Source organism: Pelobates fuscus, chromosome 13 (assembly GCF_036172605.1).
Source record: "Pelobates fuscus isolate aPelFus1 chromosome 13, aPelFus1.pri, whole genome shotgun sequence".
In the NCBI taxonomy this organism is placed as follows: Eukaryota; Metazoa; Chordata; class Amphibia; order Anura; family Pelobatidae; genus Pelobates; species Pelobates fuscus.
The window spans coordinates 110329160-110356101 of NC_086329.1; the positions used below are offsets into that span (position 1 = coordinate 110329160).

Sequence of the window (26942 nt, forward strand, 5' to 3'; positions counted from 1 at the left end):
CCACCGTGGGGTCTTATGTCCTAATATCCATCTCACATTGCTTTCATCCCACCGTGGGGTCTTATGTCCTAATATCCATCTCACATTGATTTCATCCCATTGTGGTGTCGTGTGTCCTAATATCCATCTCACATTGCTTCCATCCCACCGTGGGGTCTTATGTCCTAATATCCATCTCAAATTGCTTTCATCCCACCGTGGGGTCTTATGTCCTAATATCCATCTCACATTGCTTTCATCCCACCGTGGGGCCCACTGTGATCAAAGAAGGGAGAAAAGTGATTCATTGTGCAGTGAGGGACTGATTGTTCTAAACAAGGACACTTGGGAGGTATGTAGACCGCTCACAGCTCCTGTCGATACATGTAGCTGTGCATTCATTCTCGCCTCTCCCCAGAGCCTGACATTTTCCAGCCTCTGTACATGATAAAAATCCTTCTCACTTGGCCGTGACTCTTATCCCAAGCCTCGGTGACATTATTAGATTTATGTATTTGTTCTAAAGTGTTAAGAATGGGATATGTTACCCTCAGCTCTTCTACTCGGGCGCCATAAACCATTAACACTTAGCTAAGCACCGAAGAGGCATGCGTGCTAAAAACTAATGTGGAAGGCATCCAGTCGCAGGTTTAGGAGATGTTTATGGCCAGCCTGCAACGCTCTGAGCCAGAAACAAACTGTTAAAACCTGTATAAAAAATATCAAATGGATTCTATCAAACTGATATCCTCGTTAATAAATAAGGGAGAATGTCCTTCCTGTAATTGGAGATGAAAAATATCATTTGGGTAACTAACCAACTATAGGTGATATATGTTATTATTATTATTATTATTATTATTATTATTATTATTATTATTATTATAAATATTATTATTATTACTATTATTATTATTGATATTATGATAGTATTAATAATATTATCACTAATATTATTATTGTTATTATTATTATTATTATTATTATTATTATTATTATTGTATTATTAGTAGTATTAATATTATATTATTATTATTATTATTATTATTATTATTATTACTATTATTATTATTATTATTATAAATAATAATATCATCACTAATATTATTATGTGTAGCGGAATGCAGTAAGCCTGTCCTGCAAAATGCCTGTGTGACTGTGTTCGTATAATTTTTCCCTATGTTGAAATTGCTGTTCGCCTGTTTATTATGTGAATTATATGTTATTCGGTAGTTTCCATCCGTACTATATACTTATGGAAACTACCGAACGGAGGGGCCACCCCGGAGAGAAGTGTGCCAGCAATTAAGGTTCACATTCTTTCCAAACCGCAGTTAACCGGCTCATTAACATTGTATCTGGGTGGCCGCCATTCGGCATGCGTACACGTGGCGGCGGCCATCTTACGCATGAAAATCCCAGCGGTGTTTGGTCGTCGAGTGTCTGGAACTCAAATCGGACACTCAGACAATCAAACACCGCTGAGACCTCCAGAGCTCCGTAACTGCCGAACGGAGAGACATAACGAATCCCCATTCAGTAGTAATAAAGTACCGAATGAGGGAATCACTATCTAGGTGAATGCAAATGTGGATGGCAATTGTAAATGTCTATTTTAACTACCGAACGGAGACCGACCGCAGGGCCCATTCTCATGGAACCCTTTTCGGATACCAACCCGTGTGCGGTCGGTCAAACTTCACTTGCCTGTAACTGCCGAACCCCTGGTCCGATCTGGGTGAATTTTGGATATTATATTCACCCAGATCAGGGCTACCCAGCGGTACCCTGATATTAAAGATATATGATGGTTTAGGGGTACATCCAAGTTTGGGGTAAACTACTGTACAACTTAAGGGGATTATGACTCACTCTGAGGGGAGGAGATGTGTGGGAGGTAACAAGAATGGTATTGGTTACTGTCCTAATTACTGTAGTTCCCTCCCTTGCATGGGAGCAGGCTTTATAAGAAACCTTGGAATAAACGATTGTCAGTTCTACTCCTGAAACTGTGTGTCGTCCAGTTATTGGGAGTGCTGTGGGGATACTGCTGTACCGTTTTACCTGCTGGAAACTCTGCTGTGGATTTACTCATGACTTGTTCCTGAGCCTTCCTTGGATCTAAAGTGGAGAATAGCTGCGAGAAAACAGCTCTCCGCTACATTGGTTGGCAGCGCTGGGATCCAGACTCACAGAGGAACAAGGATTAATGGAGATTGACCTTTCTACGCTAAAAAGAACCACCTTGAAAGACCTTCTGGAAGCAAAAGGTGTCTCTGCCAGCAGCAAATCCAAAGCAACGCTTATCACCGAAGTAATGGCAGAATACAGAGCAGAGGAGGTCCAGGCCACGGAACAAAGACCTGAAACAGAACAGGAGGAGTTCCAAAGGCAATTACAATACAGACTGGCCTTCTATGGGGAAAACCCACCCACAGAGATCATCTCTAAAACCATGACAGAGGTGCAGGAATTTGTAAAGAGAAACAGGAGACCACAAACACCAGAAAGAGGCACCGCAGGAGCTATAACACAAGAGGGTAAGCCCAAAATTCCCTACCAAGCTTTTAAAACGTATGTGGAAGCAGAGGAGGATATAGATGCCTTCCTACAGGACTTTGAGAGACTATGTACACTGCATAACATACCAAGGGAAGAATGGGTACCCATATTAGCGGGACGGCTGTCAGGAAGGGCAGCGGAAGCCTACCGCACTGTACCAGATGTGGAAATTAGGAACTATAACCGGGTGAAAGAGATTATCTTGGCCCGGTATGCAATAACACCAGAGGCATACCGGAGACGTTTCAGGGAATTGAAAAAGGTGGACAAAGATTCACATGCGGAGTGGGCTTGCCGACTAGAAAGGGCAGCCCTTGGGTGGATGCAGTCGAGTAAAGCGAGGTCCATGGAGGACTTATTACAAATGCTGCTGTTGGAGCAGTTTTATGAGGGGATATCCTCAGAACTGCAGGAATGGGTGAGGGACCGTAACCCCACCACCCTCACCGAGGCTGCCAAAAAGGCAGATGACTTTATGGATGCTCGCAGACAAACCAAGACAGTGGGTAACAAACCGGCCATGCGGCCACTGGGGGTAAATTCATTTTCTCCTAACCCTCAACCCCCACCAAGATCCCTTCCTCCACCAGCACCAGCAGCAGCGCAGCCGAGATACCGCACACCTGCTTCTGTGCAATGCCACCGATGCCAGAGGTGGGGACATTACCAACGAGATTGTCCGCAGTCCAGGGAACGCAACACCTGGATCCGACCAGGGCCCCCACCACCACCACCGAGAGCAGCAGCACATCATTACCAGGATGAGGTACCACTTCCCTACAGCTCTGCCGTTCCAGTCACGACTGTGGAACAGTGGGAAGTGCTGCATGAGGCCAACCCCTTACAGGCACAGGCGGATAACCGCCAGCACCATAGGCAAACCGTATATCTGGAAGGGAAGCCTATGCAGGGGCTCAGAGACTCAGGAGCCACCATCACCCTGGTGCAAAGCCATTTGGTTCCAGATAAGGCCAAACTTAATAAGACTGTGGCTGTCAGGGTTGCAGGGGGAGCCGTGTATCGGCTAGACACAGCCAGGGTACATTTGCATTGGGGTGCGGGGTACGGGAATGTGGAAGTGGGACTAATGCCGCAATTACCTGCTGAGGTGGTCCTGGGGAATGACCTGGGCAAACTCACCTCCGCATTTGAACCACAACCTACTGAAGAAGCACACCCAGTAGTCACCAGGCAACAGGCCCGCACCCAACAAAACAACGCACTGCCGGAGGTCCAGGTAAGAGATTCCTCCCCTTCCTTAGACTGTATCCCTTGGGCCCCTCCTGACGAGTTTGTAGCCGAGGTAGTCACTGACCCCACCTTACAGGTATACCGAGACAAGGTCACCTCTATCCAACCGGGGGCGGAGGGGGAAAGATTTGTATGGGACCGACAGTTATTATACCGGGAATCAAGTAAACAGATAGATGGGTCAGACCCCATTACCACAAGACAGCTGGTGGTACCTCAGAGGTACCGAACCGAATTACTCCGGATAGCGCACGATATTCCGCTATCCGGACATTTGGGGGTCAGCCGTACCAGATATCGATTGACCCAGAGTTTCTTTTGGCCAGGGATTAGCCAGGAGGTACGCAGGTACTGTAGTACCTGCGACACGTGCCAGAGGGTGGGAAAGAGGGGGGATAAGCATAAGGCGAAGCTGCACCCCCTACCCATAATTGAGGAACCCTTTCATAGGGTTGCCGTAGATATTGTAGGTCCCTTCCGGAAACCCAGCCCCTCGGGCAAACGATACATCCTGACTGTAGTGGACTATGCCACGCGCTACCCCGAGGCGGTAGCTTTAACTAATATACATGCAGAGACGGTGGCTGAGGCGCTGATGCAGGTTTTCTCCCGGATGGGGCTACCCAGGGAGATCATCTCGGATCAGGGCACTCAGTTCACGGCAGAGGTTACCCAACAACTCTGGAAGTTCTGTAAAATTAAGCCTATAATTAGTGCTCCGTACCACCCCCAGACTAATGGGCTCTGCGAACGGTTCAATGGCACCTTAAAGCAGATGCTCCGAACCTTCGCAGAGACTCACCGAGACTGGGAAAAATTCCTGCCGCACTTACTGTTTGCTTACAGGGAAGTGCCGCAGGAATCTTCAGGATTTTCCCCTTTTGAGCTGCTATTCGGGAGGAGAGTAAGGGGACCCCTAGACTTGATTAGAGAACACTGGGAAGGAGACCGTAGCGTGGACGGTACCCCTATTGTACCATATGTGTTGGCCCTTCGAGATCGCCTGGAAGCACTCACCAAGACGGTAAAGGAAAACCTACAGGCAGCTCAGACGCGGCAGCGCACCTGGTACGATAGAGGCGCCAGGGACCGCAGCTTTCAGGTCGGACAGAAAGTTTTAATTTTAAAACCTGTTCGACACGATAAGCTACAGGCCGCCTGGCAAGGCCCTTATAGAGTGGTAGAACAACGATGTGACACCACGTATATAATTGGCCACTGCGCAGGGAATGGGGGGCGACGCATGATCCATGTGAACATGCTGAAACCTTACCAGGAACGTTCAGAGGAGGTGACAGCGATCTGCGCCCCCACCTCTGAAGAGAGCGACAGCCTACCCCTCCCCGATCTGTTAGAAGACGGACAGCTGGCTGGGGATTTAGGAGCAGTTGTATTGGGGGATCGGTTGAGCCCACAGGAGCGTATCGAGGTACAACAGCTACTGCAGGAAAAGCAGGAAACCTTTTCTAATGTACCTGGATACACCCCTCTGGCTACCCACCGAGTAGACACCCCAGGTCAACTCCCCATGCGCCAGACCCCGTACCGCATCCCTGAAGCGGTCCGGGAGAATATGCGCAAAGAAATTGAGGAGATGATACAATTAGGAGTGATTGAGCCCTCAGATAGTCCCTGGGCATCTCCAGTGGTCCTCGTACCAAAGCGGGACGGCACGACCCGCTTTTGCGTGGACTACAGGAGACTGAATGAGAAGACCGTATCCGACGCATACCCGATGCCTAGGATCGATGAGTTACTAGACCGGATGGCCAGGGGGCAATACCTTACCACGATTGATTTGTGGAAAGGGTATTGGCAGATTCCCCTGGCCCCGGACGCCATCCCCAAGTCCGCCTTTGTCACCCCATTCGGCCTGTACCAATTTAAGGTCATGCCGTTTGGGATGAAAAACGCGCCGGCTACCTTCCAGCGGATGGTGGACCGTCTCCTAGATGGGTTCCAAGACTATACCTGCGCATATCTCGATGATATTGCCATATTTAGCGATACCTGGCAGGAACACTTGGCCCATATAGGAGCGGTCCTAGACAGGATCAGGGAGGCGGGTTTGACCCTAAAACCAGCTAAATGTAGTATCGGGATGGCCGAGGTACAGTACCTGGGCCACCGAGTGGGCTGTGGTAAGCAGAAGCCGGAACCCGCCAAAGTAGAGGCAGTATCCCAGTGGCCTACCCCGACAACTAAAACCCAGGTGTTAGCCTTTTTAGGGACAGCAGGGTATTATCGGAAGTTTGTCCCCAATTATAGTGCCCTGGCCAAACCCCTCACTGACCTGACCCGTAAAAACCTTCCCCGCCAAGTAACCTGGACCCCGGAGTGTGAGCAGGCATTCCAAAACTTGAAAGACGCACTTGTTAATGCCCCTGTCTTGGCCGCTCCCAATCCAACTAAACGTTTTCTTGTTCACACAGACGCTTCTATGTTTGGATTGGGGGCAGTATTAAGCCAAGTCGGGGCCGATGGCGGAGAACATCCCGTGGCTTACATCAGTCGCAAACTTTTACCCCGGGAAGTAAGCTACGCCGCCATCGAGAAGGAATGCCTGGCTGTGGTGTGGGCCTTGAAGAAATTGCAACCCTATTTGTATGGACAGGCTTTTTCGCTGCTCACGGATCACAACCCGTTAGTCTGGCTGAACCGGGTGGCTGGGGACAATGCCAGGCTGCTGCGCTGGAGTTTGGCGCTACAGCCTTTTGACTTTAACATTCAATACCGCCCGGGTAAGCAAAACGGAAACGCCGACGGGTTGTCGCGACAAACTGATCTGGAGAAATGATCCGTGAGCACCCCGGTCATCCCCAAGCCGATCCGTGTGGGATCAGACTGTGTATGCCGGCTTGTGGGCAAGGGGGAGCAGTGTAGCGGAATGCAGTAAGCCTGTCCTGCAAAATGCCTGTGTGACTGTGTTCGTATAATTTTTCCCTATGTTGAAATTGCTGTTCGCCTGTTTATTATGTGAATTATATGTTATTCGGTAGTTTCCATCCGTACTATATACTTATGGAAACTACCGAACGGAGGGGCCACCCCGGAGAGAAGTGTGCCAGCAATTAAGGTTCACATTCTTTCCAAACCGCAGTTAACCGGCTCATTAACATTGTATCTGGGTGGCCGCCATTCGGCATGCGTACACGTGGCGGCGGCCATCTTACGCATGAAAATCCCAGCGGTGTTTGGTCGTCGAGTGTCTGGAACTCAAATCGGACACTCAGACAATCAAACACCGCTGAGACCTCCAGAGCTCCGTAACTGCCGAACGGAGAGACATAACGAATCCCCATTCGGTAGTAATAAAGTACCGAATGAGGGAATCACTATCTAGGTGAATGCAAATGTGGATGGCAATTGTAAATGTCTATTTTAACTACCGAACGGAGACCGACCGCAGGGCCCATTCTCATGGAACCCTTTTCGGATACCAACCCGTGTGCGGTCGGTCAAACTTCACTTGCCTGTAACTGCCGAACCCCTGGTCCGATCTGGGTGAATTTTGGATATTATATTCACCCAGATCAGGGCTACCCAGCGGTACCCTGATATTAAAGATATATGATGGTTTAGGGGTACATCCAAGTTTGGGGTAAACTACTGTACAACTTAAGGGGATTATGACTCACTCTGAGGGGAGGAGATGTGTGGGAGGTAACAAGAATGGTATTGGTTACTGTCCTAATTACTGTAGTTCCCTCCCTTGCATGGGAGCAGGCTTTATAAGAAACCTTGGAATAAACGATTGTCAGTTCTACTCCTGAAACTGTGTGTCGTCCAGTTATTGGGAGTGCTGTGGGGATACTGCTGTACCGTTTTACCTGCTGGAAACTCTGCTGTGGATTTACTCATGACTTGTTCCTGAGCCTTCCTTGGATCTAAAGTGGAGAATAGCTGCGAGAAAACAGCTCTCCGCTACATTATTATTATTAGTGATAGTATTATTATTGATATTGATATTATTATTATTATTATTATTATTATATTATTAATAATATCATCACTAATATTATTATTATTATTATTATTATTATTATTATTATTATTATTATTATTATTATTAACACTGCCAAACACTTTTTGTTTGAAGAAGCATTAGCACAACATTTATTTGAAACAAGGGTTGCATTTCTTGCTCATAAACCTATAAAAACTATTTGTGTATAGGATTATTTCCAAACAAACTGAAAAATTTAAATGTTATCAATTTACATAATTTACTTTTATTACTCAGAAATGCAAAGCTTTAGACAGTATACAGTGCCCGTTATCTTTATCTATATTAGAAAAATACAAATATGTAAAAGAGGAAAAGCAATTTGGAGAGCCCATTCAATTCTCCCCCCTTCCTGACTGTAGGAATGTTATAACCCATTGAAACATCCTGTTCTCTTTCAAAGGCATTGGGGAGCTGTCATTTTATAGCACATTGAAAGACATTGAATGAGTGGAATTTTCTCATGGTCAGGGCAGGATTAATATAGGGCTGATGGGAAGGATCTGAAGCTCCAGGCTCATTCCCATAAAATATACCCATTGCTATATATATATATATAGTTATTATGATTATTTTTTTTTAAATCAGTGGGCCTATTTTATATGTCTATCTATGTTCTACTCTTCACTTGCCCTTGCTTTGTGTAGAAGGAATTACATTTGGAAACTGAAGAAGGATGTAGAGGAACACACTATATGTGGACTGGCTGACTATAGATTAGTGATGGTAAAGCTGACTTTGCACACTATGCAAATACTCTTGCTGTTTCGGTCCCTCTAACACTGGCATTTCCCCTTCATTTTTCACTCACTACATCCACCTTTTCTCTGTCCCAGACTGAATAGCAGGAGCTTCTGCTGGCTAGTAAGAAGGAGAGGAGTGGACAAGTGAGTGCTGGGGACAGTTGCCAGAAAACACAGAGGGAGTGCATCATAGAGCATTCCCATGAGCTCAGGGTGCTGTCTGTATAGCACACCCTTAGTTAGTCAGCCTGCTTGCATTCATGTCAGGCTGACCCCTCTCTTTTCTGGGCAAGTTTGCCCCTATGGGAGGTGCGGATTACATGCTTTGCGTCAGTGGCCACCCGTTTACCTCACCCACCTATGTCCTGCTTCACCGGACACTGCTGTTAGGGGGATTTACTTGATAGATGAAAGCGAGAGATTAACATAGAGTATGTGTTTTCTGATAGCTATCCCCTGTGCGTTTCACTCCAGCACCACCTCCACCAGATACATGACCCTTGGGAGGTATAACTGTTTTAGTGTTTTCTATTGATAAGGTTCTCTAATTAGGCCCATCATAATTGTCATCACCAGGTCCAATGGGCTCTTTATCTGGCCCTGATCATGGCAGAGAATTCATTCCTCCGCATTCTGTTAATCATTATTGGAGCACAGATGACGGTGAATGTGGCTTAATGAGCTAAATTTAATTTGCAAAGTAAATGAAGGTAATTTTGTGTTGTATATATATATAATATTGGGATTGAAGAGGTTAATTGTGTGTATAGCAACATACTCCCCTGTGCTGCTACATAAAGTATTGATGGTATGTGTTAAGTGGTATTACGCAGTGCTCTCTTATACTGTTACATGAATAGTAAATAATTATCTTGTCATATATCATTGCAATTGATGCCAATGCTTTCTTACTTTTAGACAAACCAACTGCGAGGATCGAGTCTCGGCCACAAATGCCAAGGGAAGGAGACAAGCTGAGACTCCAGTGTGATGCCTACGGGAACCCCGTGTGAGTAGCACTGACTATACACTGACACCCATTGGTGGGCTTATCTTAGCAGCTTCCTTGTCTGATTGTTTCCTGTAAAGACGAGAATGGAACCACTACTTTCCCCACAGAAATTATCCGGAGCTGCGGGTTTTATAAATACCTTGCCATTTAAAGATGTACACTCCGATATCTCCAGCTACGTGCTGTCTGGCATTGTATGTGATTTATTGAATTAGCCACCAATAACCGCAATAGCAACAGAGCTATCATAATGCAGAATAGGATATTTATATAGTTAAACATGAATGTTAGTGACAATAAGGCCGATGAAGGAATGTTGTGTTACAGCCTGAAGGAGCTGTGTACTAAAGATAAGTAAACAAACAGGAGAGATCTGTGTCACCAGATACACAGCCCTTCTTTTCTACCTCACAAAGTGAGAGCGGACCGAACCACAGACTCCATCATCCCACCCATAAAGTTCTCATTCCCTATTTCTATGTAGAAATACTCGGTTCTGCAGGTCCGGCCAGTGAGAGAGGACCGGACCATGGACTCCATCATCCCACCCATAAAATATCTATTCAATATTTCTATGTAGAAATGCTCAGTTTTGCAGGTTCGGTCAGTGAGAGCCGACCAGACCACGGACTCCATCATTCCACCCATAAAATATCTATTTAATATTTCTATGTAGAAATAGTTCTGCAGGTCAGGCCAGTGAGAGAGAACCAGACATTGGACTCCATCATTCCACCCATCTATTCAGTATTTCAATGTAGATATGATCGGTTCTGCAGGTTGGGGGTCTACTGTCCAACTGAGCAACAAGTGGATGGAATAATTCAATTAATGTCATTCATCCTCCCCGACATGGTACAGGAAAGTTTAATACAGTGCGTTCAGCCAGATTCATTTTCTCCTCCCTCAGATGCTAGGTCTTTTTTTTCTGATCCATAAAAATTATTGCTCCAGTTCTTTCTGTTAACAATTGGTCATGTTTGTTTTTGCAGGCCGGACCAATATATTTGGGAGCGGGAAAATGGAGAACTCCCTTCACTAGCTATGTATGATGGGAGCAGCTTGGTTTTCCCCTTTTTAAATAAGAGTGATGGTGGCACCTACATCTGCAAGGCTTCCAACATGATGGGAACGTACGTCACCCAGTACAAACTGGATGTCAATGGTAAGAGGGCGCTATACTTTGATTCCAGCCCCCCTTTGTACAATGCAATGTTTGGATTATGTTTGCTGGATTCTACTGTATAATGGCTGTGTAAGTTGTGATGTGGCACCCAAACTCTTCATCTTTAAAGTGCTGGATGACTAGAGCTAGCTGCCGATTGGCTTATAGGTCTGGCAGGCATCTTGTCACTATTTAACAAGGCTTTCTTCCACTTTAAAATAGTTTTCACAGTAATCTAAATTAATATTATTTACGTTTAGTGACAGTTTAGGAGAAATTCTGCGGAAATCCACTAATAGAGTTTTCAAACTGAACGTAAAATTGGTAGACAAACACAAGATATAGACAGTAAATTGGTGAGAAAGAGAATGCTGCTTACTTTACTTTATGGTATTAGATTTTATTGCCATCATCTGGCGTTCCACTAGCTCACTGACAAAAAGAAGGCAACGCTTTGCTGTTTCTCTCCAGCGTCAGTTGGGGTGGAAGGAATTAAAATAATAATGCAGAAGGACAGGATAAAAACTGTGTAACAACAAAACCCAGACAATTGTTTAATCCCCGGTCGCTTCCTGCTTCTTATCACAGGTACAAGGTCGGGGCCTTTTCCATTCTCCGCTGTGCTATTCCCAGTCTGTCCTTTATCTTGCTGCTTGCTTCTCTTGTTCATTCTTCTCTCCCTCCGCCTCTAGCCATTCTCTCCATCCTCGCGCTGATTTCATCAGCTCGTTCCCCTGGATCGCCCTCCCTCGGATGTGGCCTTTCCAATTCACTTTGGAGTTTGAATCTTAGAATATCCAGCATGTTTTCAAAAAAAGCATATCTTTGAAGAACATGTGTATTTCTTCACTATATATACCATTAAGAGCAGTCTAATATGTGTGTTTTCTTTGTTATGTTCAATGTATTTTGAACTATTCCACCGTTTTGGGGATCATTTGATATTTTATTTCACTCCTCCGAGTCCTCTGTGATCTGGGTATTTCAGGTTTATGTTGATTTAGTAATAAATCTGAAATAACCACGTCAGTTAAGTAAAATTCCCAGAGAGTTTCATTAGATAAAATGTCATGTAAAGACTGTGCTGCTGTTTACAGACCTTGAATTTCACAATTTTTTAACCAACCAAGTACTGCAGGGATGTAGAAAGTTGCACTATATCTTCCATTTGCTCCCATCTATGTGTTATGGCCCCATGTTCCTCTCTACATTCATGTTTAACCCCTTAAGGACCAAACATCTGGAATAAAAGGGAATCATGACATGTCAAACATGTCATGTGTCCTTAAGGGGTTAAAGTATGTCACATGACTCTCCCTAAACTGATATCCATGGAACCACGCTCCCACTCATACATGTCCACTCCTTCTTGTCCATGTTCCCTAGAACCATGCTCCCTCTTGTCCATTTTCCCTAGAACCATGCTCCCTCTCGTCCATGTTACCTAGAACCATGCTCCCTCATATCCATGTCCACAAGAACCATGCTCCTTCTTGTCCATTTTCCCTAGAACCATGCTCCCTCTCGTCCATGTTACCTAGAACCATGCTCCCTCATATCCATGTCCACAAGAACCATGCTCCTTTTTGTCCATGTTCCCTAGAACCATGGTTGCTCTTGTCCATGTTCCCTAGAACCATGCTCCTTCATGTCCATGTCCACTAAAACCATGTTCCCTCATGTCCATGTTACCTAGAACCATGCTCCCTCATGTCCATGTCCACTAGAACCATGCTCACTCATGTCCATGTCCACTAGAGCCATGCTCCCTCATGTCCATGTCCACTAGAACCATGCTACCTCATGTCCATGTCCACAAGAACCATGCTCCTTCTTGCCCATGTTCCCTAGAGCCATGCTCCCTCATGTCCATGTCCACTAGAACCATGCTTCCTCATGTCCATGTCCACAAGAACCATGCTCCTTCTTGTCCATTTTCCCTAGAACCATGCTCCCTCTCATCCATGTTACCTAGAACCATGCCCCCTCATATCCATGTCCACAAGAACCATGATCCTTCTTGTCCATGTTCCCTAGAACCATGCTCCCTCTTGTCCCTTTTCCCTAGAACCATGCTCCCTCATGTCCATGTCCACTAGAACCATGCTTCCTCATGTCCATGTCCACAAGAACCATGCTCCTTCTTGTCCATTTTCCCTAGAACCATGCTCCCTCTCATCCATGTTACCTAGAACCATGCTCCCTCATATCCATGTCCACAAGAACCATGCTCCTTTTTGTCCATGTTCCCTAGAACCATGGTTGCTCTTGTCCATGTCCCCTAGAACCATGCTCCTTCATGTCCATGTCCACTAAAACCATGTTCCCTCATGTCCATGTTACCTAGAACCATGCTCCCTCATGTCCATGTCCACTAGAACCATGCTCACTCATGTCCATGTCCACTAGAGCCATGCTCCCTCATGTCCATGTCCACTAGAACCATGCTACCTCATGTCCATGTCCACAAGAACCATGCTCCTTCTTGTCCATGTTCCCTAGAGCCATGCTCCCTCATGTCCATGTCCACTGGAACCATGCTTCCCCATGTCCATGTCCACAAGAACCATGCTCCTTCTTGTCCATGTTCCCTAGAACCATGCTCCCTCATGTCCATGTCCACAAGAACCATGCTCCTTCTTGTCCATGTTCTCTAGAACCATGGTTCCTCTTGTCCATGTCCACAAGATGTTGCTCCTTCCTGTCCATGTTCCCTAGAACAATAGTTCATCTATTCCATGTCCACTAGAACCATGTTCCCTCTTGTCCATGTCCACAAGAACCATGCTCCTTCTTGTCCATGTTCCCTAGAACCATGCTCCTTCTTGTCCATGTTCCCTAGAACCATGCTCCCTCTTGTCCATGTCCCATATAAACATGTTCCCTCTCGTCCATATCCCTTAGGACCATGTTCCCTCTCGTCCATGTCCCTTAGAACTATGCTCCCCTCATCAATATCCCATAGAACCAAGCTAGCCCTCATCCATGTCCCTTGTAACTATACTTGTAACCTGTGAGCCATATGCCCCTCTGTTCATGTTTATTGCATCTCATATAATTCTCCCTCACTTGTCATCCATTTTTCCACAAAACCATATGGTCCAGACATCAGCGGATCAGTTATAGCATCTGGAGTCCCCTGGTGCCTTCTTACCATTCAGAGTTAAACCATTTTTAATAAAATGAAACCATCCCCTCTGTGCTGCTTGGAAGAATTAGCCTGACCAGGAGCTGTGATTTGCTGAGAGTGTCAGCTGACTGCTTCCAACCTATCACAGCGCCCATTCCTGGTATAAATTGGAATGGCTAAAAGAAAGTGTGTAATCTTTGCCTTAGCCACACCTCCAGTGTGAGCTGAGCTATGGGTAGCCAGGGACCCTCATTTAATGTTAAACTGCTTGAAAATGATGTATTACTGAATGAAGGGACAACGATTGGAGACTCAGGCACTATAACCACTTCAATATGATAGACTGGTTTAAAGTTGAATGGATGGACAGCGCAAAGGGACTCCAGGTGCTATAACCACTTCAATGAGGTGGAATGGTTATAGTGCCTACAGTTTCAATTTTATGAATAAAAATTCATTCACACACAACACTATTAAGCTGGATATGAATACACATTATTGTTGTAGCAGTGAATAAATGGTATAAATAATGGTGATTAGAAGAATATAGTGAACCATCCCCTTTAAGAAACTCTGTACAGAGTCCCTAGAGAATGCGTTAATGGTTCTTGAGAGACCCCCTTATGCCTCCTCCCTCCTCTATAACTAGAAATGCAGCATTCTATTCGTAAAGCGCGTTGGTATCTTGTTAAAATGAGGGCGTCTCTAATTTCTACTGAGCCGTTTATTTCTTATGTTGCCTGGTAATTATCGTTCATTCTCATTATCTCCTTTTAAACTAATTATACCGCCATCGTTAGGCAAACAAAGCATCAAGATAGCATTCTGAATCCACACTCTCGCTGTACATTCATGTGTTTGCAAACAGTCTTATTGTAAGAGGTTATACCAAGATCATGAAAGGATGTGTCTGCAAAGTGGAGACATTAAATGACATTATTAAATAATAAGTTGATGATGAGAACTCTGGCTCTCCACGCACCTTGAATACAGGAAACTATATGGTGGAACGTCATGAAAGAAATCTACCATCATCTTCTATAAAACAAATAACAGATTTGCAATAACCGCTTATAGACTCTCTGTACAATATCGTCTCCCAGATCCAACGTGAAGTGGGGAGACACCTATGGGAAAAAATACAGCTGTATAAATCAACATTAAAGTGCTCTCGAACATGATATCCAGCACTTTACATAATATTAAGGAGAAAACATTGCAGAATTGCTGGCAAAGATATTTTCTTTTCCTGCAATCGGTTCTCCTGCCCTCCATCACAACAACTATGCTGTATGCAGCCAAATTGCTATGATTACTCCTCTTAGGGTATAGGAATGGAGTGATAGATGTCTTATTTATTTGTCAAAGCAAATAAATAAGCAATAGCATTCACTAAAAAGTGAGTCCGGGTAACAGAATTGGAAAATTACTCAAAATAGATGTTTGCCTCATTTTAGTTTTTTTAAGTTTTCAACCTGTTAGACAGATACTTGTACTTTTTTTTTTTTCAAGATACGTCTAGTGCCAAAATTCTGGAGTTCTAAAAAGAAGGGTATTAATACAATTTAATGAATAATTACTAAAATTCATGATTACCTTATTATTGGCTAATTTTACTTAACCGCACCTCTCCAGAACATAATCACACTTTGCTGGAATACAAAACATATTTATTGTTGTGCCACAACACGTAACATTTTGGCCGAACCATAAAACAGGTTTGATAAAGGCCTGGATATGGATGAAACGTTGGCTGTTACCACTTTGAGGATTTGCTGGATGGATCTTTAACGTTTTTGGATATTTTGCTGGCTGCTCGTGTAGCCAGGGTTCACGTGCTCCCATATCATGGAATGGGTCCACCATATACATTGCTGGTCTGGCTGGCTGTTGCTGAAGTTGGAATTCAATCCAAAAAGCTGCCGTTTGATGGCAGATATCTTATCATTTATACACAAGGAACTCACCTGGTCCTGGACAGTTCTCTACCATGTGCAAAGCTAAGGGTGGCCAGTACTGGTATACTCAAACGCCATATGGTAGGGGAAGACATGGACCTGTAAGGCAGACTGATGTTTTACTGAAAGCAACAAATCACAAACCTACTGATTACTGAATAATAAACTTTAAAACAGGTTATATATCACCTTTATCACATCAACCATTGTTGACAGTTGCCATTATATGAAACCTATCTGTAGGACATCCTTGGAGGCACGTTCATCTTCACATAAAATGGAAAACCTTGATTAACATGAGTCAGTGAAATGACAATTTCCAGGGGGATGAATAGAGCAAGCTTCCAGCTGAATAATGGGATTGTCTGAGCTTTCTATTCTGTGACATTCTTACTTTAATTGTGGTTTTGTGTCAATATAATATCTTCCCTCCAATATAATGGAAGCTTTGAATGTAAAAGAATGGTATGTACAATGCAAAAGTGTTTATTTTTCACATCACCGTACAAGAAGCAGTATGGGAATGAAAGACTTTAGCTGATTGTGTCACGTGTTACGTTGCTTGAAATATAATTTTTTTTTAAACCTCTTAATATTTTTTGGTACAAAATCTCTTGTAGAGCGCACTACGCCAAGCTCCTTCCACATACTACGGAAGACAAATGCGTTATAAAAGCACATTGCCAATACGTCACCTGTGGCAAAACGTCATATGTGACAAAATGTTAGCTGTGACAAAACATTAGCTGTGACAAATCGCTAGCTGTGACAAAACGTCACCTGTGACAAAATGTCATCTGTGACAAAACGTTAGCTGTGACAAAACATTAGCTGTGAAAATTCATTAGCTGTGACAAATCCTTAGCTGTGACAATACATTGGCTGTGGAAGACTTGGCAGGACTAAGCACAAGTGATGCTCTATCTACGAAACGTAAGCAGGTCAGGGAAGTAAACAGAGCAGGGGACTCTCCATGCACAATATCCTCCAAATTAATGCAAAGTTTCAAATTTGTTGTTGTTTTTTTCCATGAGGGACACTCTAGCTACCAATACAACTTGTATTCATCTCATTCTGTACCATAATCCTTCCTCCTTAGCCACACACCCTGACTTCATAAAAGGACTTATCAATGTATGCACACAGTCTCAGCCACTGACAGCACTGAGTGAGCGGCTTTTAATTCACAACCTTAAAGAGATCGAGGGGGAAAACACTATAAACTATAGTGTAAATATACAGGAGCTAGAAACCTAGTATATAATAAATAAAATGCATGAAATCCTACCTCAAACACTCAACTCAAATCCTTAATTTATTATCTGATTTAATTTGGGAGCGGCTGATGTTGCCTCACTAAATACAGTCTGTGTCGAAAGTGACCTCGCCACTGGTTTTTGGAGGGGCCTGTTTGCCGGCCTCCTGCCCTGCGACTATGGCCCTGGGATGTATTGCCCTTCTAGGAACTGATTTGGGCATATTGTATTTTATTATGCTGCTGCTGGCCCTTTAAGAACCATCTAGGGACATACTGTGGAGTTACTGGGTGGCCACCATTTCATGTATCAGAGGCACATGGTGAGAACATTGGATGAAGCACATGGTGAGAACAATGCGTGGCGGCCATTTTAACTCACAGACACTGTTTGGACTTTTCTACACGGTGCCATCTCACCGGTATTTGGCACACAAAGACATCGTGCAGTAGTTTTAAACTATACAACAGGGGACACATTATACAGTAATTATTTTTTATATAATCTGTATATGTTCTGCGGAATCTGCATTAAACTGTATCTTCCAAACTACTGATCGGATCTTGGTGAATTTTGGATATGTGGTTCACCCTGATCCCCCGGTTCTGAGGATATATTGCATGTTTTGGGGTCCCTGTGATATGTTTTATAAAACTGTATTTCTCTGTCTGTGATAATTATATTACCCATGGTGTTCAGTAATCATATCACAGGCAGAGGGGAGGATTTTGTGTGGGAGTGACTGTGTGTATTGTACGGATTGATTGGTTGTTCTGTAAAACCCTGTGGGCAGTACTATGTTTGTGGATTGTGAATAAAAGAGGCTGTATGTGCCAGTACAGTCATTTCTGCTTGACCTCAAAACAAAGTGTCGTCTCGTTATTGGGGGAATTGGATTGTATGCTGATTGCCAGGAGTGTAAGCTGATTGTATGCGTTTCCTGTTCAGCTGTTTAGAGCATTTGTATGCTTCTCCGGTTCGGTGGGTGTGGTGTCTACTGCAGTGCTTGGAGTCCTCAGGAAGCACTAGGAGCATCCTTCAACGGAGGTACCCAGTCGGGGTGCCAGGTGATCCGTTACACAGTCATTGAACATTTACAAGGATGTGAGGCCATCCAATATTCTCTTGCTGTTTACGCAGAACTTAAGAATGATCAAATTGATTTTCTGATTCAATGTTTAGCTTTTATTTTGAGCCATAACTATTTTTGGTCTGAAGGTCAATTTTACCTCCAGCTAGAGGGTACAGCCATGGGTACACGTTTTGCACCAAGTTACACAAATCTATATATGGGCAAGTGGTAAGACTAATACATCTGGGACCAGTGCCCATTTGGCGCAAAACTGTTCCTATGGCGAAGATACATCGACAACTGTTTTTTTATATGGCGAGGTGATATGGAATCATTGGAAGAATTCAAAATCTACCTCAATCACAACCCTTACAACTTAAAATACACTTTTTCACATTCAAAAAGCCAAATTGAATTTTGGATCTGGGTATCTATATTAAAGAAAGAAAACCAAAACTTTCGAGAAGAGCGTAGACTGCAATAGTTTGATTTCCTTCAACAGCCTCTACAAACAGATGCGACTACAGAATATCCCCTATAGTCAATTCAGGAGAATTAGAAGAAATTGTTCCCAACTAGATATCTGTCAGGAACAAATGGAAGAAATGGAACAAAGGTTTGTCGAAAAAGGATCCCCATCAACACATCTGTAAGAAGCAATGAAAAAAAGCACTAACTACCCCAAGGGAGGACACTCTATGCAATAAAATCCAGTCGCCTAGAATACATAACATATCACTAAATTTAACAATCAATCACATATTATACAGAATATATTAAAAAAAATTGGGGAATCCTTAAAAGTGATCATATTCTCTCTCAAGTTTTAGAAGACAAACCTGAGGTCATATTCACAAGGGCTCCGAATTTAAAACTAATGTTAGCACCCAGTATAAAACCTACCAATCACACCACTAATAAAGAGTCAATCAAAGGTTTCTCAAGGTGCAAAAAATGTATAGGGTGTAAAAATAACCCCTCCCTAGAACCAAAAAGCACAATAACTGATAACATTGATATAAGCATTCTCTTCTGTTTAAATACATGTGCAATTATTTTTTGCATCCATTTTAAATTGCAACATCAAAACTATGATACCATTTAATTTATGCAATGTTTCTTACATTTCTATGTCTATACACTGAATGCCAACCTTTTTTGATTACATCCATTTTTATCGTTGCACTTTCTCCGTGTATATTCTATTATAAGATGCTGAAGATAATTGTGGCATTTGTGAAATACGTGATTTCATGCTGTTCGAGATATGCCATCTTATGCTGCTCGAGATATTGATGTATCACATTGTTAAACATGCGCTTAAGACATGTTTCAACAGATTATGTTTTTAAAAGTATTTTATTGTTTTGTGTTACAAATTGGCAATTTAGGACATTCATATATATAAGCCTCCTATTGCTATACAGCTCATTCAGTCTCTGATGAAGTAGGGCAGAATCGCGTAAACCTACGAAATGCGTAAGACAACAATGGAGCTAGTTTAGCCACTATCGGTAAGGATCCTCTTGTGAGTACTCCTGTTGCTGCCGACCCCAGACCTACTTGGAATATCACCCCGTGAGACCAGATTTAACACCTCGATGTGAGGTTTGAGGTGGAACGCACTGTGACACGCACACCGTCCTCACCAGCAGTCAGGATACAGAGCATACCTCTACTCACTGCGACCCGGTATGTACGCTAGTTTGACAGCCTCTTCTCTTGGGGGGGCCAGGAGCTGGCCATCTCAGGGAGGCGCGCGCAAGGGAGCTGGACAGAGTGCGCTCGGGGAGAATGCTCCCTCGCCGCCTGCAGGACCGGACGCCCAGCAGCACCACTGGATCCCAGGGAAAACTGGAATCCCCTCAGCACTCCCAAAGGTAAGGAGGCTGGGGGATTAGATACAAACAAAAATGTGAGTGTGTATGTGTGTTAGTGTTTGTGTGTGTGTTAGTGTTAGTGTATGTGTGTATGTTAGTTTTTGTGTGTCAGTGTGTGTTACTGTGTGTGTGTGTGTGTCTGTTACTGAGTGTGTTAGTTGTGTGTTAGTTTGTGTGTGCCTGTTATTGAGTATGTGTCTGCTAGTGAGTGTCAGTGAGTGTTAGTTTTTGTTACTGTGTGTCTGTTACTGTGTGTGTGTCTGTTACTGTGTGTGTTAGTTTGTGTGTGTCTTTTATTGAGTGTGTGTCTGCTAGTGAGTGTCAGTGTGTGTGTGTTAGTTTGTGTGTGTAAGGATCTTACCTTGAGAGTGGAGTCAATACGCAGAGTTTAAGCACCCTTTGCAATTATACACAGACCAAGGTGGCTCAAGGTAGAAATCCCCAAGGCTGTGAACCAGTGCACTGGGGCTGATAATCACCAGTGCTTCCAAGAGCGAGGTACAGACAAGGGATATCCAATAAACGTAGTCAGGGACGGAACCAAATGTCAGGACAGGCAGCAGACAGGCAAGAACGAAGGATGAGCAGAAGATCAAAACCAGAGTCAGATGAACAGCAAAACAGGAAAAAACAGGAACAAAGGATCTGAAAAGGATCAATAGCCAAGGCGGGTTTGTATAGGCTGGAATCAGCAGACATCCGGAACAGGTGAGTAGAGTCCAGGCATACAGGTTCAGGCTACTAGATATCAGGAAGCGGAGGATAAAGTATATGGCTGGGATGCAGGAGACCCAAGTTTGAACCCAACCAGGACCACATACACAATATATGCGGAAGGCAATAAGTGAGTGTGTGTGTGTGTGTTAGTGTGTATAGTGGTTAAGTTTATGTGTATCTGCATGCACTGGTGGACATACCGCGGTCGCAAGGAGTTATATGGAGTAATAGGGAGGAGTTATATGGCGTAATAGGAGGAGTTATAGGGAGGATTATATGGAGTAATAGGAGGAGTTATAGGGAGGGTTATATGGAGTAATAGGAGGAGTTATAGGGAGGGTTATATGGAGTAATAGGATGAGTTATAGGGAGGGTTATATGGAGTAATAGGATGAGTTATAGGGAGGGTTATATTGAGTAATAGGAGGAGTTATAGGGAGGGTTATATTGAGTAATAGGAGGAGTTATAGGGAGGGTTATATGGAGTAATAGGAGGAGTTATAGGGAGGGTTATATGGAGTAATAGGAGGAGTTATAGTGAGGGTTATATTGAGTAATAGGAGGAGTTATAGGGAGGGTTATATGGAGTAATAGGAGAAGTTATAGGGAGGGTTATATGGAGTAATAGGAGGGGTTATAGGGAGGGTTATTTGGAGTAATATGAGGAGTTATAGGGAGGATTATATGGAGTAATAGGAGGAGTTATAGGGAGGGTTATATGGAGTAATAGGATGAGTTATAGGGAGGGTTATATGGAGTAATAGGAGGAGTTATAGTGAGGGTTATATTGAGTAATAGGAGGAGTTATAGGGAGGGTTATATTGAGTAATAGGAGGAGTTATAGGGAGGGTTATATGGAGTAATAGGAGGAGTTATAGGGAGGGTTATATGGAGTAATAGGAGGAGTTATAGGGAGGGTTATATTGAGTAATAGGAGGAGTTATAGGGAGGGTTATATGGAGTAATAGGAGGAGTTATAGGGAGGGTTATATTGAGTAATAGGAGGAGTTATAGGGAGGGTTATATGGAGTAATATGAGGAGTTATAGGGAGGGTTATATTGAGTAATAGGAGGAGTTATAGGGAGGGTTATATTGAGTAATAGGAGGAGTTATATGGAGGGTTATATGGAGTATTAGGAGGGGTTATAGGGAGGGTTATATTGAGTAATAGGATGAGTTATAGGGAGGGTTATATGGAGTAATAGGAGGAGTTATAGGGAGGGTTATATTGAGTAATAGGAGGAGTTATAGGGAGGGTTATATTGAGTAATAGGAGGAGTTATAGGGAGGGTTATATGGAGTATTAGGAGGGGTTATATGGAGTAATAGGGAGGGGTTAACACAGTTGACTTTTGCTAATTTTAAAGTATGCCTTGGGATATAGATTTTGTGTTCACCCAATCCAGTATACAAGCTGAAGCAGACAATATAATGTCTGAAGCGATTGAATAAATGAAATGTACCAATAATGCATATCTAACTAACATTTGATACTCACTATACATCTCATCACATTTATTCTTTTGGGGGGAAATATCTAAGTACTGGAGGTCACAAACACTGTGTTAAGTCACACATACATTTTTTAAGACTCACGTACAAGCCTCTTAATTTCACGCCTCTAGTTCAGGCAAATAATTTGTGTATCAAAGCAACCCTGTTATGTTTTGGCTTGATAAAGGAAGCCATTTGGGTTATCAAATCAAAACAAAAATCCCATTAGATCAGGCCCAGTTCGCTCCATCCTATCTCAGTGAGTCTCCTAATTAGAACCAAGGCAGAGATCATCATACGACCTAATCAATTTCCCCCGGCTCAGCTTCCCGTCGCACTGCTAATCAAGAGAACAAAACCTCTTTTCTTTGAATACGTTTGTGTATTAAACAGCACGAAGTTGGCATCGATTAATTGCGCTTCCCTCCGAGTGCTTTCAGAATTTAATTTGTCCAACAATTGTTTAATTTAAAGAGTTATTTATGCCCCCCTCCAGAAAATCAATGATAAAAATAAGGGGTGGGTGACACCGGGAAATGGCTTTTTAATGGGAAAGGATGGCGTGAGTTATTACATTTATAGCAAATTCAGTTTAACCCCCTCTGCTGTAGTGTGAGCCAAAAGTCTAAACGTATCAGTCATTTTCACACTTTGCTTCTCGCGGTGAGCAAAAACGCTGATTTAAGATCAATCATATGCTAATGCTGGGTTTGTATAATAAGCCGGCGTGCTGTATTGCTCAATGCTGTCAGTGGTGTATAATAGCAGCTATGAATAGACAGCTTTGCTGGGAAGAATAAAGATGTTAGATTTTTGTATGGCAGCCATTAGCTCGTTTCCAACCTGTCTCCCTGCCCCCACCGATCACAAAATCTAACAGTTTGCATGTACCACACATCCATTCCTGTCTAGATTATTGGTGGCTGAATAATATTTGTAGAATGCAGGTGCTCGTCATAGAACGTTATAGAATCATATTAATTATAAAAAACGATCTATAGAAGATGTGTATAAAAATAGTCAAAAGGAAGAAGAAAAATACGATGATTTTTTAATAGAGCCATTTTTCTTTCTAAATGAGCCTAAGATAAGTTTACATCAAATGTCATTTACATGCAAAAATACCTAATTCTTGATATCACCCTCTTTAATCAGCAAAAGTGTGATTTCTGTTAAAAATCAATCTCCCAATAACGGCCTCGATTTAATATTGTTGGATAAGATCTTCAAATGTTTTAGTGTTTTTTCGGATAAACTTTTCAAAGTTTTTTCTTTTTCAAAATATCAAAAATATGTAAAAAAATATATATATATAAATGTATAAAAAATATCAACATTTTGAAATATTTTTCTAAATATTAAATAATTGTCAAAGTTTATCTAAAAAGTGCTTGTTGTGCTCAATGGAAATCGACTTAGAATATATATACAGAACACATAAGATTACTTGTGTGCTGCTAGTTTTAGGCACGTTTTATGATTTCCCCCCCAAAACATATTAGTAGTAGCAGTAATGCATTAATTTATTTGTTTCTTTAATCAATTAGAATTAAAATAAGACCTCAAACACATTTATTAAACACTAATTAATGGATAAAAAAAAAAGATAATATGTAAAACTAGTAATTATCTATTTTTTATAATTACTGCAAACAGTCTAATTTTAGTCCAAATCACTGGCTGACCTTATTTTGCTTCAACTCTAAATGTATTTCTTGATATGACATTGCTTATTGAGGGAGATAAACGTTCATCATAACTTAACATAGAACAACCTAACTCTACAAAGCCTACTGAGATGAAGGTTGGTTTGGTGGAATAAAGTGTCCATTGTCATATGTCCCACATGCCCGAAATATTCATGTTTCTATAGTTATGAATACTTCATTGGCTATTTATCATTTAAAGGACTACTAAGGGCAGCCAAACTGCTTTCTCTCCATTACGTATCTCGATGAAGTGGTCTGGGTGCAGTGGTCCTGAGGGTTTAACCCATAATGTAAAGCTTTGCTGTTTAGTAAAATACACCTTTAGTGGCTATCTTCCTGATTCTTCCACTGTGAGAACAGAGTCAGACACAGTCCTAACCTCCGGTAGGAGTACAGCCATGCGGCACAGCAGCTTTAGACCACAATTCTCCTCTATACGGACCATTGGATGGCATCTTAGAAGCGTCAGTGTGATGTCATGGGTAGCACTTTGAGTGGCTTCAGTGACTCGATCTTAACACTCGATTTTTATTTAGATATTGGGGGACTGAATCTAAATGAAGAAGATAACACTAAAGCTTAATAATACTGGGTTTTATTCCTGATGCTATAGAGTTCCTTTAAATTTTGATCAGACTCTCTGCTATGACGGTTGCTTTGCTGTCCAACGCCATTAAACGCCATCACAAAGTACCATTTATGTAAACCATAACTCAATGCAAAGCCCCATAAGATCCATATCACATTATATATTATATTGTATAGATAATATATAATATCTCCAGGAACAACGTCTATTATATTTTTGTAAATAGTGTAGTATTCCCGAGCAGTCCGTTAGGCCGTATTTTTGTCGAGTTGAATAGCCTTAGCCATCGTTCAGTTTTTAAGATGAGCTACTGCTATCTTATGCAATTAAACAAGGCCCACATTTACTCAGTGGTTCTGTTAAACACGCGTTTCGCAGTGTAATGGGGACTTATCAGCGTGGTTGGCTTCCAGTGGAGCAAGAAATGGATGGATTATGTGGGAGTGAAGAATACGGAGTTCTATTTATAACTAAAAAACCTGTAAATTGTGAATGCTTGATGTAATAGAACACATTCATTGTAAATGGTGTTGAAAGCTGGCCATTTTATTGATTTTAGTTTATTCATCTGGCTTGAGGCAGGGAAAGAGACATTATAACCCTTTCTGGTCGCTATCATGTTAATTTTGCATCATTTCCCAAGAAATCAGAGATGGACGGAACGGTCAGTGATAATTACAATCTAAAATGAAATGAAGCATGTTTTATATCTTCTGAGCGCAGTCTTTGTTCTAGACCTCAACAAAAGCTTCAAAGACCCAGAAACAAATGGTTTCACTGCACCCATTCCCATAGCAATGTACACTGTGTGAGGAGCATGAGGGCGGCCATCTTGATGTCCACTGCACCCATTCCCATAGCAATGTACACTGTGTGAGGAGCATGAGGGCGGCCATCTTGATGTCCACTGCACCCATTCCCATAGCAATGTACACTGTGTGAGGAGCATGAGGGCGGCCATCTTGATGTCCTCTCAAAGTCTTTGTTGACACAGTCCTATTGCAAACAAGGGGAAACAAAGCATAATGTAGTATTTTATTTAGCTTATTATGGTATTTAAATTGTCTGACAAATTATTCTCTAAACAATGCTTTTAATGTTTGAGTAAGGCCAGGAAGAGTGCATTTAGACTGCTAAGGAAGGTACCTCTGGATGTATAATTAAAGTGCAGGTTATACAATTGTTATAGAATATTAAAGATGGAGAATTTGGGTCAACACACATGACGAATCTCTAATCAAGTAATTAAATCGAGAATTAATTCATTTAATGGGTGCATTTGCATTGATTACAAATCTGTATGCGTTCGATGAATGAGATACATTATATATATATATACAGAACAATGTAATTATACCATGGCAGGTCAATAAGTAAATGTAGTAAAATATTACTATTTATTCACTATATTCAGGAATTTACCCTAAATATGCAACATTACCATGGAGATTTATTAGTAAATGTGAGAAAGAAATTGATGATATTGGCCTACTTTTACTCCCAGTAATGTGTCTGAGTGTATAACAGAGCTCCACAGCAATAATACTCCCAGTAATGTGTCTGAGTGTATAACAGAGCTCCACAGCAATAATACTCCCAGTAATGTGTCTGCGTGTATAACAGAGCTCCACAGTAATAATACTCCCAGTAATGTGTCTGAGTGTATAACAGAGCTCCACAGTAATAATACTCCCAGTAATGTGTCTGAGTGTATAACAGAGCTCCACAGCAATAATACTCCCAGTAATGTGTCTGAGTGTATAACAGAGCTCCACAGCAATAATACTCCCAGTAATGTGTCTGAGTGTATAACAGAGCTCCACAGTAATAATACTCCCAGTAATGTGTCTGAGTGCATAACAGAGCTCCACAGCAATAATACTCCCAGTAATGTGTCTGAGTGTATAACAGAGCTCCACAGCAATAATACTCCCAGTAATGTGTCTGAGTGTATAACAGAGCTCCACAGCAATAATACTCCCAGTAATGTGTCTGAGTGTATAACAGAGCTCCACAGTAATAATACTCCCAGTAATGTGTCTGAGTGTATAACAGAGCTCCACAGCAATAATACTCCCAGTAATGTGTCTGAGTGTATAACAGAGCCCCACAGCAATAATACTCCCAGTAATGTGTCTGAGTGTATAACAGAGCTCCACAGCAATAATACTCCCAGTAATGTGTCTGAGTGTATAACAGAGCCCCACAGCAATAATACTCCCAGTAATGTGTCTGAGTGTATAACAGAGCTCCACAGCAATAATACTCCCAGTAATGTGTCTGAGTGTATAACAGAGCTCCACAGCAATAATACTCCCAGTAATGTGTCTGAGTGTATAACAGAGCCCCACAGTAATAATACTCCCAGTAATGTGTCTGAGGGTATAACAGAGCTCCACAGCAATAATACTCCCAGTA

The 26942-nt window shown here is 42.5% G+C and overlaps 1 protein-coding gene across 2 annotated transcripts in view; it reads left to right on the forward strand.

The window, feature by feature from the left end:
- Positions 1 to 26942, forward strand: part of CADM3 (cell adhesion molecule 3) — a 248977-nt gene that overhangs the window by 215339 nt on the left and 6696 nt on the right. For both annotated transcript variants that reach the window (XM_063440088.1, XM_063440089.1), the window contains exons 6-7: positions 9460 to 9550; positions 10546 to 10718. In XM_063440088.1, coding sequence (XP_063296158.1) covers positions 9460 to 9550; positions 10546 to 10718 — 264 coding nt within the window. The remainder of the gene's footprint in view (positions 1 to 9459; positions 9551 to 10545; positions 10719 to 26942) is intronic.